At 45.0% G+C, this 18,501-nt stretch overlaps 1 protein-coding gene across 1 annotated transcript in view; it reads right to left on the bottom strand.

Annotated features, from left to right (window-relative positions):
• EFR3B (EFR3 homolog B) overlaps positions 1 to 13,234 on the bottom strand; it is a 352,965-nt gene extending 339,731 nt beyond the window's left edge. Inside the window, exon 1 of the mRNA XM_040348132.1 lies at positions 12,869 to 13,234. Coding sequence (XP_040204066.1) covers positions 12,869 to 12,908 — 40 coding nt within the window. The 5' untranslated portion in view covers positions 12,909 to 13,234. The remainder of the gene's footprint in view (positions 1 to 12,868) is intronic.
• Between the last annotated feature and the right edge of the window lie 5,267 nt (positions 13,235 to 18,501).

Genomic DNA, 18,501 nt, shown 5'->3' with positions numbered 1-18,501 from the left:
GGCCCGGCCCCATGCTCCAGGGGCCCCCTGTCCGCCAGAATAGAGGGAGGCGGTGGCATATAGAGGAACTGATCACTTCATGTAGCCGATGAATGCATGTTTCTCCTCCTCTCCTTCCGGCAGACATTCAGCAGCTGCAGGAGGGAAATGGAGGGCGCTGGTTACTCTACATGCCATTCTTGCCGCCTCCCTGCTCCCGGGCTCCTGTGTGCTTCCCTCACCCGTCCTCCCTACAGTGCTGCTGGGTTCCCCCCCCTCACCTCCTGCCAGCTGCTGCAGGGGATCTGTCAGGATAGAGAGCGAGGAAGGAGCTGGTAAATGTGTAATTTACAAGCCACCTGGGAGACACACCAAACATGTGGAAGAACGTGCTCTGGTCAGATAAAACCAAAATCGAACTTTTTGGCAACAATGCAAAACGTTATGTTTGGCGTAAAAGCAACACTGCACATCACCCTGAACACACCATCCACACTGTGAAACATGGTGGTGGCAGCATCATGGTTTGGGCCTGCTTTTCTTTAGCAGGGACAGGGAAGATGGTTAAAATTGATGGGAAGATGGATGGAGCCAAATACAGGACCATTCTGGAAGAAAACCTGATGGAGTCTGCAAAAGACCTGAGACTGGGATGGAGATTTGTCTTCCCAACAAGACAATGATCCAAAACATAAAGCAAAATCTACAATGGAATGGTTCACAAATAAACATATCCAGGTGTTAGAATGGCCAAGTCAAAGTCCAGACCTGAATCCAATCGAGAATCTGTGGAAAGAACTGAAAACTGCTGTTCACAAACTGCTCTCCATCCAACCTCACTGAGCTCGAGCGGTTTTGCAAGGAGGAATGGGCAAAAATTTCCGTCTCTCGATGTGCAAAACTGATAGAGACATACCCCAAGCGACTTACAGCTGTAATCGCAGCAAAAGGTGGCGCTACAAAGTATTAACTTAAGGGGGCTGAATAATTTTGCACGCCCAAATTTTCAGTTTTTTATTTGTTAAAAAAGTTTGAAATATCCAATACATTTCGTTCCACTTCATGATTGTGTCCCACTTGTTGTTGATTCTTCAAAAGAAAATACAGTTTTATACCTTCATGTTTGAAGCCTGAAATGTGGCAAAAGGTCGCAAAGTTCAAGGGGGCCGAATACTTTCGCAAAGAATAGATATAATTGTATATATAGATATATATATATCTTATCTATAAATATATAGATATATATATCTATATGTATATATTTTTTTTCTTAGTGGTTACATGTGTCAGGATGTGGTTACACTTTCAGCACTATGGAGAGCTCCAGCTGACAAATTTGCCTTTCTAGGTTACTAAAGGCAAAACCTTTTCTTTCCATTTTGGATAGAGTAGGGGAGGGTTATAACCCCTGATGTTTTTTTCTTTTACCCAATCCATGTCCCATTTGGGAGATTTCCCTTTACTTCCTGTCCCATAGTCAAAACAGGAAGTGAGAGGAAATCCCATGGGTGTCACCAGAACTAGTGTCCCCACTGAAAGATTTTCCATCTAATACTGTTCTTACGTCAACCAAAAAAGTGGGATTTTTTTTTTTTAGTTTCAAAACTAAAAAAAAATTAAAATAAAATGTGGCTTTAGTTACACTTTAAAAACAGTTTTCTCGGCTTACTGTTGCAGGCTGTCCACATTCTTCTGATACACATTCACCCAATTATATTTACTTACAGTCATGTAATAAAGTAAGTACACCCCATGGCAATTGTCCACTTTTTCACCATATTTGAACAGGCAAACATTAAATCTTGATTCAAATAGTGCATGCAGATAAAAGGTGAAACATTAGAGCCCTGGCGCCTAACCTATGACATGAGGGCCGCATGAGATGTAGGTGATCCTCGTCCTAACCATTTGACTTGTGACATCCGACATGGTGATTACAGCAGCAGGAAAAGGAATTTATGTTACACTGGGATTGTTTTGATTGGTCAAAAGACCAGTCGTAAGGTCTCAAAGTACCCTGTTCATTTAAGTCGGGTGGAAGTAGGACCGATATTGCAGAAAGTAGCAAAGTAGGATGACAGTCGTACAACAGTCGGGTCATACCAGTGTGAACCCGTTGTTCTGTCAGAATCAGCGACCCGCCAGATTATGGAAGTGAAGTTCCGTCAGCTGAATACCAGTAGTGACATACACAGGTGGGGAATTTCCACCAGAATATGTAAAGTAATACACAGGTGTGGAATTTCCGCCACATTATGTAAAGTAAGTGAAGTTCCTTCAGCTGAATACCAGTAGTGACATACAGTACATACAGCCACGCCCCCTCCGCACCCCCACGATACGCCACTGCTGTCACGTGTCCCAGAAGATTGCCGAGAGGGAGGGGCAGCCTAGGGGGAGAGGAGGAGTCACCTAGGCGGCCCCTCCCTCTCGGCAATCTTCTGGGACACGTGACAGCAGTGGCGTATCGTGGGGGTGCGGAGGGGGCTGTGGCATGTAAGGGGGCAAGGAGTACTTAAAGTGGATTGGGTGGAAATCCGCTTTAAGTCCTGTGTTCCTGCAAAACAGAGACAGGGATCTATGCCTTCCCTTAGTAAAAGCACCTCCCCACAGTGAGAAAAGACTTGTTAGCCACACATTTAACCCTTTGATTGCCCTAGCTTTTAACCCCTTCCCAGCCAGTGTCATTAGTAAAGTGAAAGTGCATATTGTCAGCACTTATCACTATATTAGTGTCACTGGTTCCCACAAAGTGTCACTTAGGCCGCGTACACACGGACGAACATGTCCGCTGAAACTGGTCCGCGGACATGTCCGACCGTGTGTACGGCCTAGCGGACAGGTTTCCAATGGACAAAAGTTTCTTAGCAAGCTAAGAAACTTGTCCGCTGGAAACATGTCCGTCGGACATGTCCGATGGTTAGTACACCTAATCGGACATGTCCGCTGGTTATGACGTGTAACCAGCGTCCCGAAATACCGTGCATGCGTCGAATTGATTCGACGCATGCGTGAAAGCATTGCACTTCCGTGTTTGAGAACGTCGGTGTCATCTCCGTCACCGTGTTCTCTGTCGGTGGGGATTTTGGTCTGATGGTGTGTACACACATCAGACCAAAAGCTCCCAGGAGACATGTCCAATGAAAACGGTCCGCGGACCGTTTTCATCGGACATGTCTCCTCGTGTGTACGGGGCCTTAGTGTACGATTTGTCCGCTGCAATATTGCAGTCCTGCTATAAGTCAGTGATTGCTGCCATTGCTAGTAAGAAAATATGTCCCTGGATTTCATCTTAAAAATCTGGTCACCTTACACCATAGGCCAGTGAATTGCGAACCTTGGCACTCCAGATGTTTTGGAACTAAATTTCCCATGATGCTCATACACTCTGCAGTGTAGGTGCGCATTATTATTATTATACAGGATTTATATAGCGCCAACAGTTTGCGCAGCCCTTTACATCAGGGAAGACAGTACAGTCACAATACAAATCAATACAGGAGGGACAAGAGGGCCCTGCTCGTTAGAGCTTACAATCTAGAAGGGAGGGTCAAGTGGAACAAAGGGTAGTAGCTGTGGGAGATGATCAGATGGACTCAAATGAAAATACAGTTGTTAGGTGTGGGAAGGGTCATCATGGCATCATGGGAAATGTAGTTCCAAAACATCTGGGGTGCCAAGGTTCGCCATCACTGCCATAGGCCCTCTACAATAATGTGCTGAAGACTGAACAATCAAAGAAAAAAAAAATAATAATTGGTCACAGTAAAAGTAGTCAAGCTTGCTGTAAACCAAAGACAGCCTTTCAGGAGAAGAACCTTATACCAGCATGGTAATGGAAGTGTGGTTTGGGGTCGCTTTGTTGCTTCAGGGCATGGGCGGCTTCACAGTCATCGAGTCAATTATACAATCTCCATCATATCAAAGTGTGCTTTGATAATGTGCCACCTGTCCAAAGTTGAAGATAATCCGGAAATGGGTCTTTTGACATGATAATGATTCTACGCACACTAGCAAATCTACAAAGGAATGTCTGAAATAGAAATAATCAGCCCATAGATGACTAATTTTTTTTCTTTTCATTCAACCACTGGGTTGAACGAAAAAAAAAAAAAAAAGACTTAATTCCGACACCCACATACTCGAGGTGAATGGGGGAGTCTTTGTTTTCTGACAGTGGGGAGACTTCCCCAATGTCAGAATCTACTGACCAGCGCTGCCGGTGTTGTGTCGAGAAGTGCCCCCCCATCGAATAGTGATGTGAACAGGGCGCAAGCGCACATCGTAGGAGGTATCTCTCGATGGGAGATACCATTTCACTGGCATAATTGAAACCTATGCAAAGAGCGGGGGGAGACTGTAGTTCTCACATTGTGCCTCGCTGATGCAAGACGGCTTTACAGTGTGCTGATGGTCCAGTTTTGTCTGTGTTTGTATAGGTTTAAATTAGGGTTGTCCCGATACTGATACCAGTATCGGTATCGGGACCGATACCGAGTATTTGCGGGAGTACTCGTACTCGCGTAAATACCCCCGATACCTAAATAGAATACTTCCCCCCCCCGCCGCTGCCGCCGCATCGAAAGCCGCTGCATGTGTTAAACGCTGTGCGGGAACATCACAGCTTTCATTTGAATAGCTGTAGTGTTCCCGCGCGTATAGACACTCCCCTTGCCCGGGATTGGATGGGTGATCGTGATCTGTCCAATCCCGAGCAAGGGGGGGGTGTCTATACGCGCGGGCAAAACAGCTATTCAAATGAATGCTGTGATTTTCTCCATGCGGCGGCGGCTTTCGGCGGCAAAGGTATGGGGGAAATGGCTGGAGGGACATGGCTAGAGGGACATGGCTAGAGGGACATGGCTGGAGGGACATGGCTGGAGGGACATGGCTGCATATGTGAGGGACATGGCTAGAGGGACATGGCTGCATATGTGGAGGACATGGCTAGAGGGACATGGCTGCATATGTGAGGGACATGGCTAGAGGGACATGGGTGCATATGTGAGGGACATGGCTAGAGGGACATGGCTGCATATGTGAGGGACATGGCTAGAGGGACATGGCTGCATATGTGAGGGACATGGCTAGAGGGACATGGCTGCATATGTGAGGGACATGGCTAGAGGGACATGGCTGCATATGTGAGGGACATGGCTAGAGGGACATGGCTGCATATGTGAGGGACATGGCTAGAGGGACATGGCTGCATATGTGAGGGACATGGCTAGGGGGACATGGCTGCATATGTGGGGGGACATGGCTGCATATGTGGGGGGACATGGCTGCATTTGGGGACACATTTAAAAAAAGTATCGGTATTCGGTATCGGCGACTACTTGAAAAAAAGTATCGGTACTTGTGCTCGGTCCTAAAAAAGTGGTATCGGGACAACCCTAGTTTAAATTGTGCCTTTGAAATGGTATCTCCCAACGAGAGATACCTCCTATGATGTGAACATGCACCATGGTTACGTCAGCCCAGCTGATCGGCAAATCAGCTCTTGTGCTATGACGTACGGCACATGCGTCGTTTGTCTCGGGCACTATTCTATGGGACGGGCACTTCTCGACAGAACACTGGCTATAGCAGTCGAGACCAAAAATCGGAGTGGTTTCACAGAAGTCGATTGGTAGACTGATATCTGTACAAGCACCTTGCCCATTCAAGGATCAAAGTTTCGGCCAGTCCCTGCTGAACCTGCCAAATAGCGATCCATGAATGGTTGGCTTTAGAGCAGGGGTCTCCAAACATTTTAAACAAAGGGCCAGTTTATTGTCCTTCAGACTTTAGGAGGGCCGGATTATGGCCAGCAGGAGTAAAAATTCTAGCATCAGTGGGAGTATACATCACCACATTTGGTATTGGGGGCAGGGCAATAGTGCTCCACTGTTGGTATCCTAGGGAAGAATAGAGCCCTCATTATTTGTGTCGGTGGGAAAAATGGTGCTCCATTTTTGTTGTCAGATAGCAAAATAATGTATTGTATCAGTGGGAGGAATAGTGCCCCAAGGGCTGGGTAAAGGCCAGCAAAGGGCCACATCGGGCTGCAGTTTGGAGACCACTGCTTTAGAGGGTAATGGACTGCCCTAGTCAAAGCCCTGATTTGTTTCCCACTGACTTTTTGTAGAGGGATTTGGAAACAGGCAGTTCATGCAAGGAAACCCACAAATCTCTTGCAATAGAAGGAGTTTTGCATGGAGGGTGGGACAACATTTTTGGAGACCAGTGGGCAATTCTGAAAAAATGCCTACAAGGAGTCATTTCTTCTACAGGTAGCAATGCCATCTTTTGGTGCCCAGGGTGTACCTACATATTTCCACAATACACCATTATATCTATGAATATTTTTTGGTTATGATCTAACATTTAAAACAAAAACAAAAAACATAAGGAGCTGCGCTAAAACATAAATAGTCAAATAAACAATTGCAATTGAGTGAAATCAGTAAATGAATCCAATTAAATTGGAAAAAACGACAAACTCAACAAATAAAAAAAACAGTGAAATAAATTGGCAAAAAATACATAAATTATAGTCCCTTGAAAACTTTCAAAGAAAGAAATGTTTGTTGTATGGATTCACGCTGTTTCTAATTCTCATTTAAGATTCTATCACAAAGTGTTCCAACAAACATTTCTTTCTTTGAAAGTTTTCAAGGGATTATAATTTTTTTTTTTTTGCCAATTAATTTCACAGTTTTTTTATTTATTTGTTGAGTTTGTCGTTTTGTTCCCAATTAAATTGGATTAATTTACTAATTTCACTCCATTGCACTTGTTTAGCTGTGTCTGATATCATTGAAGATTCTATGACAAGGTGTTCCAACAAACATTTCTTTCTTTGAAAGTTTTCAAGGGATTATAATTTATTTTATTTTAATTTTTTTCCCAATTAATTTCACAGTTTTTTTTATTTATTTGTTGAGTTTGTCGTCTTTTCCCAATTAAATTGGATTAATTTACTAATTTCACCCCATTGCACTTGTTTAGCTGTGTCTGATATCATTGAAGATTCTATCACAAGGTGTTCCAACAAACATGTATTTCTTTGAACGTTTTCAAGAGATTATAATTTATTTTATTTTTTTGCCAATTAATTTCACCGTTTTATTTATTTGTTGAGTTTGTCGTCTTTTCCCAATTAAATTGGATTAATTTACTAATTTCACTCCATTGCACTTGTTTAGCCGTTTCTGATATCATTGAAGATTCTATCACATGGTGTTCCAACAAACATTTATTTCTTTGAACGTTTTCAAGGGACTATTTTTTTATTTTTTTTGCTAATTTATTTCACAGTTTTTTTATTTATTTGTTGAGTTTGTCGTTTTTTCCCAATTTAATTGGACTCATTTACTGATTTCACTTCATTACACTTGTTTAGCTGTTTCATTGAAGATTCTGCCACATGGGGGGTTATTTACGAAAGGCAAATCCACTGTGCACTACAAGTGCAAAATGCACTTCAAATTGCACTGAAAGTGCAGTCGCTGTAAATCTAAGGCCGCGTACACACGGATGGTCCAAACCGATGAAAACGGACTGAAGGACCTTTTCATCGGTCCAAACCGATCGTCTGTGGGCCCCATCGGTCAGTTATCCTTCGGTCAAAAATTTTAGAACTTGCTTTAAAATTGAACAGATGGACGCCTAACCAATAGGTCAAAACCGATGGTTAGTATGCAAAAGCATCGGTTAAAAACCCGCGCATGCTCAGAATCAAGTCGACGCATGCTTGGAAGCATTGAACTTCATTTTTCTCTGCACGTCGTTGTGTTTTACGTCACCGCGTTCTGACACGATCGGTTATTTAACTGATGGTGTGTAGGCACATCAGACCATCAGTCAGCTTCATCGGTTAACCGATGAGAACGGTCCTTCGGACCGTTCTCAACGGATGGACCGACCGTGTGTACGCGGCCTGAGGGGTGGATCTGAAATTAGGGGAAGCTCTGCTGATTTTATTATCCAATCATGTACCAGCTAAAATGCTGTTTTTTTATTTTCCTTGCATGTCCCCCTCGGATCTACAGCGACTGCACTTCCAAGTGCACTTTCAGTGCAATTTCAAGTGCACAGTGGATTTGCCTTTCGTAAATAACCCCCCATGTGACAGAATCTTCAATGATACCAGAAACAGCTAAACAAATGCAATTGGGTGAAATCAGTAAATTAATCCAATTACATTGGGAAAAAAATACAAACTCAACAAATATTGAGCAGATCAAAGCAGTTGGTAAAAAGATTCTAAAAAATAACTGCATGCTTTTTATACCTATCCAGACTACAGTATTAAAGGGGTTGTAAACCCTCGTGTTTTTTCACCTTAATGCATACTATGTGACTGCCCCCCTGTCCCGTTTTACTTATCTGAGCACCTTCATTCCCTTTGGCGGAGACACGCTCTCCCTCTCTGCAAGGGGTCTTGTCTCTTGATTGGATAGATTGATAGCAGCGCAGCCATTGGCTCCCGCTGCTGTCAATTAAATCTGGCGGGGCCAAGTCCGGCATTCCTGTCTATGGACGCAAATGCTGGACTTGGGAGCGTGCCCGCACGGTAACCCCCTGGGTGACCGCTTCTCCTAGGGGGTTATCTGATGTGTAGAGGAGCCGCGAGCGCCGCCGGAGGACCCCAGAAGAGGAGGATCGGGGCAACTGTGCAAAACGAGCTGCACAGTGGAGGGAAGTATGATATGTTTGTTATTTAAAAAAAAATAAAACACAAAGGTTTACAATCACTTTAAGATTTAAAAAAATAAATACAAATTTACACTTTCTTACATAGTCATAGTTTAAATTAGAGCTGAACCCCGGGATACGCAAATATTGCCTAAATACAAGGGGTCATATGTATTCTTCCTTGAATCTTGATGTGCTTTGTGTATTTCTCCCAGATTTAGGGCAGACCCTTACACAGCTTTAGGCAGGGGGGGGGGGGGGGGGGGGGCCTCTCCTCTCTCCTGCCGTGAGATGATAACTGGGGGGGGGGGGGGGGGGTTGTGGTAACAAAAAGTGCCATCTCTTCTCTTTTCTTTCCTGCCCCGAGATAAGCGGGATGGGGTTGGTTTTTGCTGACGAACTAAACAAAGTAAAGTCTTCTCTTCTCTCTCCTGCCGCTAGTTGCTAAAGGTGGGGGGGTCAGACGAAAAAAAAAAAAAAAAACAGTGGACCATCGGGCCCCTTACAGGTGTGATGCCTGTACCCCCCTGATGGCGGCCCTGCCCGGATCTGTGCAGTAATCCAGTGTGAGACTTTCCTGTAATAATAACCGCTCACTGCTGCTCCCTCCCCTAGTGCACTGTGACAGGTCTTGTCTCCGCCCCCTCCTGTAGCTTTCTGCAGGTAGTCTGTAGAGGTGGAGCTTGCTGGGCTCCTCCCACAGTCCTGCTCTCTGCACAGACTATGTACAGCCCATTGATGACATCACTGCTACTTTTACAAGGAAATAACTAGCTTTTCAAAGGCATTTAGTGAAGTTTTATCTATCGTGGGTGTAGAAGACTATATTTACTGTGGCTGGAATTTAGCTTTAATTGCCACCTTAAAGCGGAGGTACACTACTGGCTGATTTATGTATTTTTTCTGACCTGAAAGTAGAGCTGCACGATTTATCGCGAAATCGCAATTTGTTTTCCCTTCCCGATCTTCAAAACAACATGTCATGATCTTTCTAACAAGTTCAGAGAGTTCTCACAGCTGAAAAAAATAAATCCAGGCAGCCTGCCAAGTTTTAATACAACACGGAATAAGTGGAAACAAAGTATCTCTTTGTTCTTTATCAAAGGAAAGGACTCAGCGTGTAGATGAAGGAAGTTTAACCATTTAAAGACCAAACCTTTTCTGACATTTGTTGCTTACAAGTAAAAAATCATTATTTTCTGCTCGAAAATTACTTGGAACACCCAAACATGATATACAGTGGAACCTCGGATTCCGAGCATAATCCGTTCCAGGAGTATGCTCGTAATTCAAAGTACTCACATATTAACCACTTAACCACTTCCCGACCTCCTCATGTACATTGACGTCAGCAGAATGGCACGGACAGGCACAATCACGTACCTGTACGTCCTCTGCTAGACGTGGGTGGGGGGTCCGATCGGGACCCCCCCGGGGAGCGATCCAGGACGACGGCGCGGCTATTTGTTTTTAGCCGCTCCGTTGCGATCGCTCCCCGGAGCTGAAGAACGGGGAGAGCCGTATGTAAACACGGCTTCCCCGTGCTTCACTGTGGCGGCGCATCGATCGAGTGATCCCTTTTATTAGGGAGACTCCATCGATGTTGTCATTCCTACAGCCACACCCCCCTACACTAGTAAACACACACACAGTGATCCCTAAATGTTACAGCGCCCCCTGTGTTTAACTCCCAAACTGCAACTGTCATTTTCACAATAAAGAATGCAATTTAAATGCATTTTTTGCTGTGAAAATGACAATGGTCCCAAAAATGTGTCAAAATTGTCCGAAGTGTCCGCCATAATGTCGCAGTCATGACAAAAATTGCTGATCGCCGCCATTACTAGTAAAAAAAAAATATTAATAAAAATGCCATAAAACTATCCCCTATTTTGTAAACACTATACATTTTGCGCAAACCAATCGATAAACGCTTATTGCGTTTTTTTTTCCAAAAATAGGTGTTTTTTTATATCTTTTTTGGGGATATTTATTATAGCAAAAAGCAAAAAATATTGAATTGTTTTCAAAATTGACGCTCTATTTTTGTTTATAGCGCAAAAAATAAAAACCACAGAGGAGATCAAATACCACCAAAAGAAAGCTCTATTTGTGGGGAAAAAAGGACGCCAATTTTGTTTGGGAGCCACATCGCACGACCACGTAATTGTCAGTTAAAGCGACGCAGTGCCGAATCGCAAAAAGGGGCAAGGTCCTTAACCTGCATAATGGTCCCGGTCTTAAGTGGTTAGAGCGAGTTTTCCCATTGAAGTCAATGGAAACGAAAATAATTAGTTCTGCATCGACTTTAATGGCATGCAATACCGAATGCAGCCAGAGAGTGCCGAAAACGGCCGAAAAAGCCAGAGGACACTTCAGCTTGTTTCCTGCGCCCCCCATACCTCAGGCCAATTGAGGTACTGCAGGCCAATGTTCGGCTTTTCTCGGCTTCTGCGCCCCACGTACCTCAGGCCAAATGAGGTACTGCAGGCCTATTTTCGGCTCTGTTCGGTTTCTGCACCCCCGTACCTCAGGCCAAATGAGGTACTGCAGGCCTATTTTCGGCTCTGCTCGGTTTCTGCACCCCGTACCTCAGGCCAAATTAGGTACTGCATGCCTATTTAGCTTGAATTATGCTTGTCTTGCGAGTCAACACTCGCAAACCGAGTCAGAATTAAAAAAAAAAAGTTGCTCGCAAATGAAAACGCTCTCAAACCAAGTTACTCCTAAACCGAGGTTCCACTGTATTTGTTTTAGCAGAGACACTAGAGAATAAAATTGTGGTTTTTGCAATCTTTTATGTCACACTGTATTTGCGCAGCAGTTTTTCAAAGCAATTTCTTTGGAAAAAATACACTTTAATGAATTAAAAAAAAATTAAACAGAAAAGTTAGCCCAATTTTTTTGTATAATGTGAAAGATGATGTTACACCACGAGAATCGTGATCTATATTCTAAGCAAAACAATTGTGATTCTCATTTTAGCCAGAATTGTGCAGCTCTACCTGAAAGGTAATGTCAAAATGTGCTAGCATGCATCGCATACTAGCACATTATGTGAAACTTACCAGAAAACAAAGCCCTTCCATCTTCCCCCGGTGTTAATTCTGGGTCCAGAGCCGCGATGACATCACTCCCACGCATGTGCAGGGGAGCCGCCGTTTACGGCACAGAACTCTGAAGGGACAGCCCGGGTGGCGCTCGGCCCATCATTTGCATGGGGTCATGCCTCATTAGCATGGCTCACGCCCACTTCCACTTACGGCAATTTACGCCTTGGAAACCCAGCGCAGTTTTGGCAGCATTGGCTTTGTGAATTCAATGTTTGCCTCTCTGCGCTGCGTCGGCGTAGCGTAAAGGAGATACGCTACGGCGGCATAAATGTGCGCCGGTGTCTGTGAATCCGGGCCCAAATATCTATATAGCAAAAAGGGTTGCTGGTTCGAATCCCGACCATGACACCATCTGCCTGGAGTTTGCATGTTCTCCCTGTGCCTGCTTGGGTTTCCTCTGGGTACTCCGGTTTCCTCCCACACTCCAAAGACATGCTGGTAGGTTAATCAGAGCCTGTCTAAATTAGCCTTACTATATGTATGAATGTGCATTAGGGGGGACCTTAGGTTGTAATCTCCTTGAGGGTAGGGACTGATGTGAATGTACATTGTATATGTAAAGCGCTGCGTAAATTGACGGCGCTATACAAGTACCTTAAAATAAATGGAAGCTGAGAAGATACCATGTAAATGTTACATTTATAATGTACAATGGTCTATCAGATTTCTAGTAAATGCCTATTCCACCCAAATCAAGATGTTTAAAGTATTTGCAAGCTCAATCACTAAAATTTCAGCTTTAAACCCTTTCCCGTCCAGCTCCTTCATCCCTTTAACTGGGCTACTAGACTTGGTTGGGAGGGGGTTAGGCGAAAGGTCTGCCTGATCATGTGACCAGTGTGACTGGCTGTCACACCGGTCACATGATTGGGAGCCGGTCTCATCAGCTTCTGGACCATTACTAGGCCCCAGGGGACCTTTTTTGACAGCTTGGTCACTGTTCTGGCTGCATATGCGTTAAGTGGGCGGCAACAGGTTAACATATTGATGCAATTTTAAAAAATTGATTGGTAAATATTCATTTTATAATGAAACAATCCCTGGGTCTGGTGTAGATAAGACAGGGCAGAAGCACCTTTTTGAAATGTTCTTACCTGAGCAGACGTGGTGGTCAAACAACGACATGCAGTCCATGGTGCTCGGGATAGAGGACCGTCCGTCCTTGACACTTTCAAGTCGCTTGACCTTAGATACCAAGCGACTCCTCCACGCACATCCCCAGCCGGCGTTGCGTCCTCTCTGTCGCTCTTCAATCACATTGCAATGATTGGCGGTGACTCTGCGTCCTATAACTCTACCCTTTCTTCAATCAGCTCTTTTGTCGTCTCCCTTTTTCAATCTCCTCTGTGTATTGGTTTCATCTCAGCATCTTCACTACCAAACACCCTCTTCTAACAACGGATGAAATTTCCTGGATTAATCCTACAGCTGAGCAGAAGAATGAATGAGGATAGGTATACCGTGTGGTCTCCCAGCCCCCCCTTCCCCCTTCACTCTCCTTCCAACAACACTGCTCATGTATTGACTGTAGTATACCATCCCCCACTATTCACAAGCTCACCACCAAGCCAGTTTGGGATGAATGGACTAAAGATCCTATTGGCTGGCATTATTCCTGCTCTGTGATTGGCCACACCACCATAACATTATAGTAACATGATCCAGAATTGCTGCAGTGACAGGCTTGTGCTTCATCTGTGAACGCGCCATTTGCACGTTTAGCAATTTTCTGCAATCGATCACGTGTGATGAATCAATAAATGTAATGGGCCAGATTCACAAAGAGATACGACGGTGTATCTACAGATCTACAGATACACCATCGTATCTCTGACTTACACTGGTCCTATCTATGCGCCTGATTCATAGAATAAGATACGCATAGATAGGGCTAGATCCGACAGTGTTACACTGTGTTACACTGTCAGATCTTTTTTTCAATTTAAAAATGGCGCCGGGGGCGTTCCCGCTGATTTACGATAAATAATATGTAAATCAGCGAGATACGCAAATTCACGAACGTACGCGGACCCGTCGCAGTGTTCTTACGTCGTTTCCGTAGCGGTTTTCCCGTCGTATACTTACCCCTGTTTTTAGCAGGCGCAGCCAATGTTAAGTATAGCTGGCGTTCCCGCATCGAATTTGAATTTTCCAACGTCGTTTGCGTACGCCGATTCACGAACACGCGCGTCGCAAGTCCCGCTCACGTCGAAACCACTGACGTCCTAGTGACGTCAGTGGGAGCAATGCACGCCGGGAAAAATCCCCCGATGGCGCATGCGCATTTAAATCGGCGCGGGAACACGCCGGATTTAAATAGTACACTCCCCTACCCGCGGAATTTGAATTTCGCCGGGGGATTTAGGATCCGCCGTCGCAAGTTTGGAGGTAAGTGGTTTGTGAATTAGCCTCTTGCCTCCTAAACTTGCGGGAGCGGATCTTAATTCACGTAGATCGAGCGGATCTATAGATCCGCTGAGCTACGTGAATCTGGCCCTATATCTGCAAATGTCAGTGTATATATATATATATATATATATATATATATATATATATATATATATAATTCAGACCTTTGCGTCCTGGCACGTTGCATTAATGCACATGCATTATTGGGTGTATTTTTATTTATTTTTATAACATACATTGCATTAAATCAGCCCATTCAAAAGAAAGATCTTGTAACACACAAAGGGGGACGTTTACTAAAACTGGTGCACACAGAATCTGGTGCAGCTCTGCATAGAAACCAACCAGCTTCCAGGTTTTATTGCCAAAGTTGAATTGCACAAGCTGAAGATAGAAGCTGATTGGTTACTATGCACAGCTACAGCAGATTCTGTGTGCACCAAATATAGTAAATATCCCCCCAAAGATGTCCAAAAAAAGGGCATGAATCCATTTTCAGGAAAGCAGAGCAATAAAACATACAGTAGTGAGTTGGTGGGAATTGTGGTGCCACGCAACTTTAAAGGGGATGGCACCCCACAACACGATAATTCATGTAACATGTGTTAATGAGCATTATTGTGCATGTTACAGCACGTGATTTAACTACTTAAGCCCCGGACCATTAGGCAGCTAAATGCCCAGGCCAGGTTTTGCGATTCGGCACTGCCTCGTTTTAACAGACAATTGCGCGGTCGTGCGACGTGGCTCCCAAACAAAATTGAGGTCCTTTTTTCCCCACAAATAGAGCTTTCTTTTGGTGGTATTTGATCACCTCTGCGGTTTTTATTTTTTGCGCTATAAACAAAAATAGAGCGACAATTTTGAAAAAAATTTAATATTTTTTACGTTTTGCTATAATAAATATCCCCCAAAAACATATATAAAAATTTTTTTTCCTCAGTTTAGGCCGATACGTATTCTTCTACCTATTTTTGGTAAAAAAAATAGAAATAAGCGTTTATCGATTGGTTTGCGCAAAATTTATAGCGTTTACAAAATATTGGATAGTTTTATTGCATTTTTATAATTTTTTTTTTTTACTACCAATGGCGGCGATCAGTAATTTTTTTCGTGACTGCGACATTATGGCGGACACTTCGGACAATTTTGACACATTTTTGGGAACATTGTCATTTTCACAGCAAAAAATGCATTTAAATTGCATTGTTTATTGTGAAAATTACAGTTGCAGTTTGGGAGTTAACCACAGGGGGCGCTGAAGGAGTTATGTTTCACCTAGTGTGTGTTTACAACTGTAGGGGGGTGTGGCTGTAGGTCTGACGTCATCGATCGTGTCTCCCTATAAAAGGGATCACTGGATCGATGCAGCCACCACAGTGAAGCACGGGGAAGCCGTGTTTACATACGGCTCTCCCCGTTCTTCAGCTCCGGGGAGCGATCGCGAGGGGGCGGCTAGAAACGAATAGCCGCGCCCTCATCCCGGATCGCTCCCCGACTATTTCCGACCGCCGCATGTACCGGGGGGGTCCCGATCGGACCCCCGACCCGCGGAAAGGCAAGGACGTACATGTACGCCCATCTGCCTGTACGTGCCATTCTGTGGACGTACATATACATGCGGCGGGCGTTAAGCGGTTGTAAAGTTTTTTTTTTACCTTCATGCACTCTATGCATGAAGGTAAAAAGCCTTCTCTGTGCAGCAGCCACCCAGCCACCCTAATACTTACCTGAGCCCCCTCTTAATCCAGTGTTGTCCACGAGAGCCTTGCCTCTCTGGGGACTCGCACTTATGATTGGCTTTTTGCAGCATCACAGCCAGTGGGCCAATCAGGAGATGGAGGGGGCAGGGCCAAGCCACGGCTCCGTGTGCTAATCAAGCTGCTTGCTGTAGGGGCACCAGGGAGGAAGGAATAGCCAGGAGTGTGGACGTGGGACCCCAGAAGAGGAGGATCCAGGCTGCTCTGTGCAAAACTACTGCACGGAGCAGATAAGTATAACATGTTTATTATTTAAAAAAAACAAGGCTTTAAAGCAGGGGTCTCCAAACTGTGGCCCTGGGGCCTGATGCGGCCCTTTGCTTGTCTTTATCTGGCCCTCCAGACATTATTCCTCCCACTGATGCAAGACACTATTCAGCCGACTGAAGCCAACAATGGGGCACCATTTCTCCCACTGACACCAATAATGGGGTACTATTCATACCAATGATGAGGCACTGCTCCACCCCCCATTCCAAATGTGCCGATGTTTACATCCACTGATGCCAGAAAAATGTCCACTCCTGCTGGCCGCAGTCTAGCCCCCCTAAAGTCTAAAGGACAATAAACTGGCCCTTTGTATACAAAGTTTGGAGACCCCTGCTTTAAAGGATGAGTTCACCTTTCCAAAATAAAAATTAAAAAATGCACATATTTTTGCAGAAAGCAAAGTGTATTTATTCATTTATTTTCCTGCAGAAGCCTGTAAAGAATTGCACATGTGATCATGGGATCAGGGGTACAATGTCAGGCTTCTGAAGACAAGCCCTGCAGTTTATTGACTGTACCTTCATACAGGCTGTCTGTATGAAAGCTGCAGGGCTTGTGGATGAACTACGGGAGCACTCAACGGCGCCCTCACAGTTCATTCAGAACTATAATCCGAGAGCCGACGGTGGTTGACATTACTTGTAGTTCATTTATTCAGTTTCCTGTGAATGAATAACATTGGCTGTGTGAGTGGAGGAAGATTCCCTCCCACTGTCACACTAGGGCCGGGTACACACGATAGGATTGATCCGCGGATACGGTCCGCCGGACCGTATCCGCGGATAAATCCTCTGCGGATTTTAATCCGATGGAGTGTACACACCATCGGATCGAAATCCGCACCGAATTCCCATCGCGGTGATGTGTCGCGCTGTCATGATGACGCGGCGACGTGCGCGACGCTGTCATATAAGGATATCCACGCATGCGAGGGATGAGTTTGGTCGGATCGATCCGTTGAGTCTGTACAGACCACGGGATCGATCCGCTGGTGCCGATTCCAGCGGATAGATTTGTAAGCATGTCTACAAATTTTTATCTGCTGGAAATCGGAAATATCCGCGGATAAATATCCGCTGGAACGTACACACCAGGGGATCTATCCGCTGAAACCGATCCGCTGAGATTTTTCAGCGGATGGATCCTCCCGTGTGTACGGGGCCTAGGATGGGAGCAGGGGAACTGGCAGCAGGAGCTGGAACACATATTCCATTCCACAAAGGAAACAAGGCTTATATGGATTCCCAATAAGAAGGTGGGGTCTTGGTGCCTCGGCTCGGAGTGTCTCCCACTTACTCACACTGAAGCAATAACAAAGGGGAACAGTCCAACACATCAAAATGTGATAATCTTTATTTGCAACAGGATAAGACAGCTTACGCGTTTCGGCCACATACCTTAGGCCCCTCTCACACTGGGGCGGGAGCCGCGGTGGCGGTATAGTACCGCTAAAAATAGCGGCACTATACCGTCGGATTTGCCGTGGGATTCGACCGCTAGCAGTGTGGTATTAACCCCCGCTAGCGGACGATAAAGGGTTAATACCGCCCTCCGGCTTTTACATTGAGGTTGCTGGGCAGGAGTTTTTCAGGCGGTATAGAAGCGCTATTTTTAGCGCTGTACCGCCTGAAAAACTCCTCAGTGTGAAAGGGGTCTTAGTCGTAGCCAAGAGACAGGTGGAACATATAACATGTTTCAAAAGGAGAACTTAGACTTTAACAACTTGTCGACCAGCTGCCGTCATTATACTGCGGCAGGTCGGCACGTTACCGCGAACCGTCGTAGCTGTCCACTAAGGCACTTCAAACATAAAAGTTGATCACATAAGGAAATCACAATGTTTCACATCATCTCAGGCCCACTTCACCCGGCTAGTGTAATATATTGCTGATGATTTTTTCATCATCCAATAAAAAGGTCCTGCGAGGCTAGGTGTCAAAGAGACAATCTTTTAATTGCCCAAAGTGTGCCAACCTGTATAGCATGCAGCCACTGTGCATGTGCAGTAATTTAGAGTGCGCCCAACGCTCCTGTATTTTTGTCTCAATACATATGCAACAGTAGAGACAGAGGCCCGGATTCAGGTAGATCGGCGCATCTTTAGAGCAGTGTAGCGCATCTCATATGCGCTACGCCGACGTAACTCTGAGAGGCAAGAGCAGTATTCACAAAGCACTCACCCCCTAAGTTGCGCCAGCGTAACGTAAATTGCCCGCCTAATTCAAAGTAGGAAGGTAGTGGGCGTGATACATTTAAATTAACCGTGACCCCATGCAAATGAAGGGCCG

Source organism: Rana temporaria, chromosome 4 (assembly GCF_905171775.1).
Source record: "Rana temporaria chromosome 4, aRanTem1.1, whole genome shotgun sequence".
NCBI lineage: Eukaryota > Metazoa > Chordata > Amphibia > Anura > Ranidae > Rana > Rana temporaria.
This window is presented reverse-complemented; position numbering and strand designations above follow the sequence as displayed.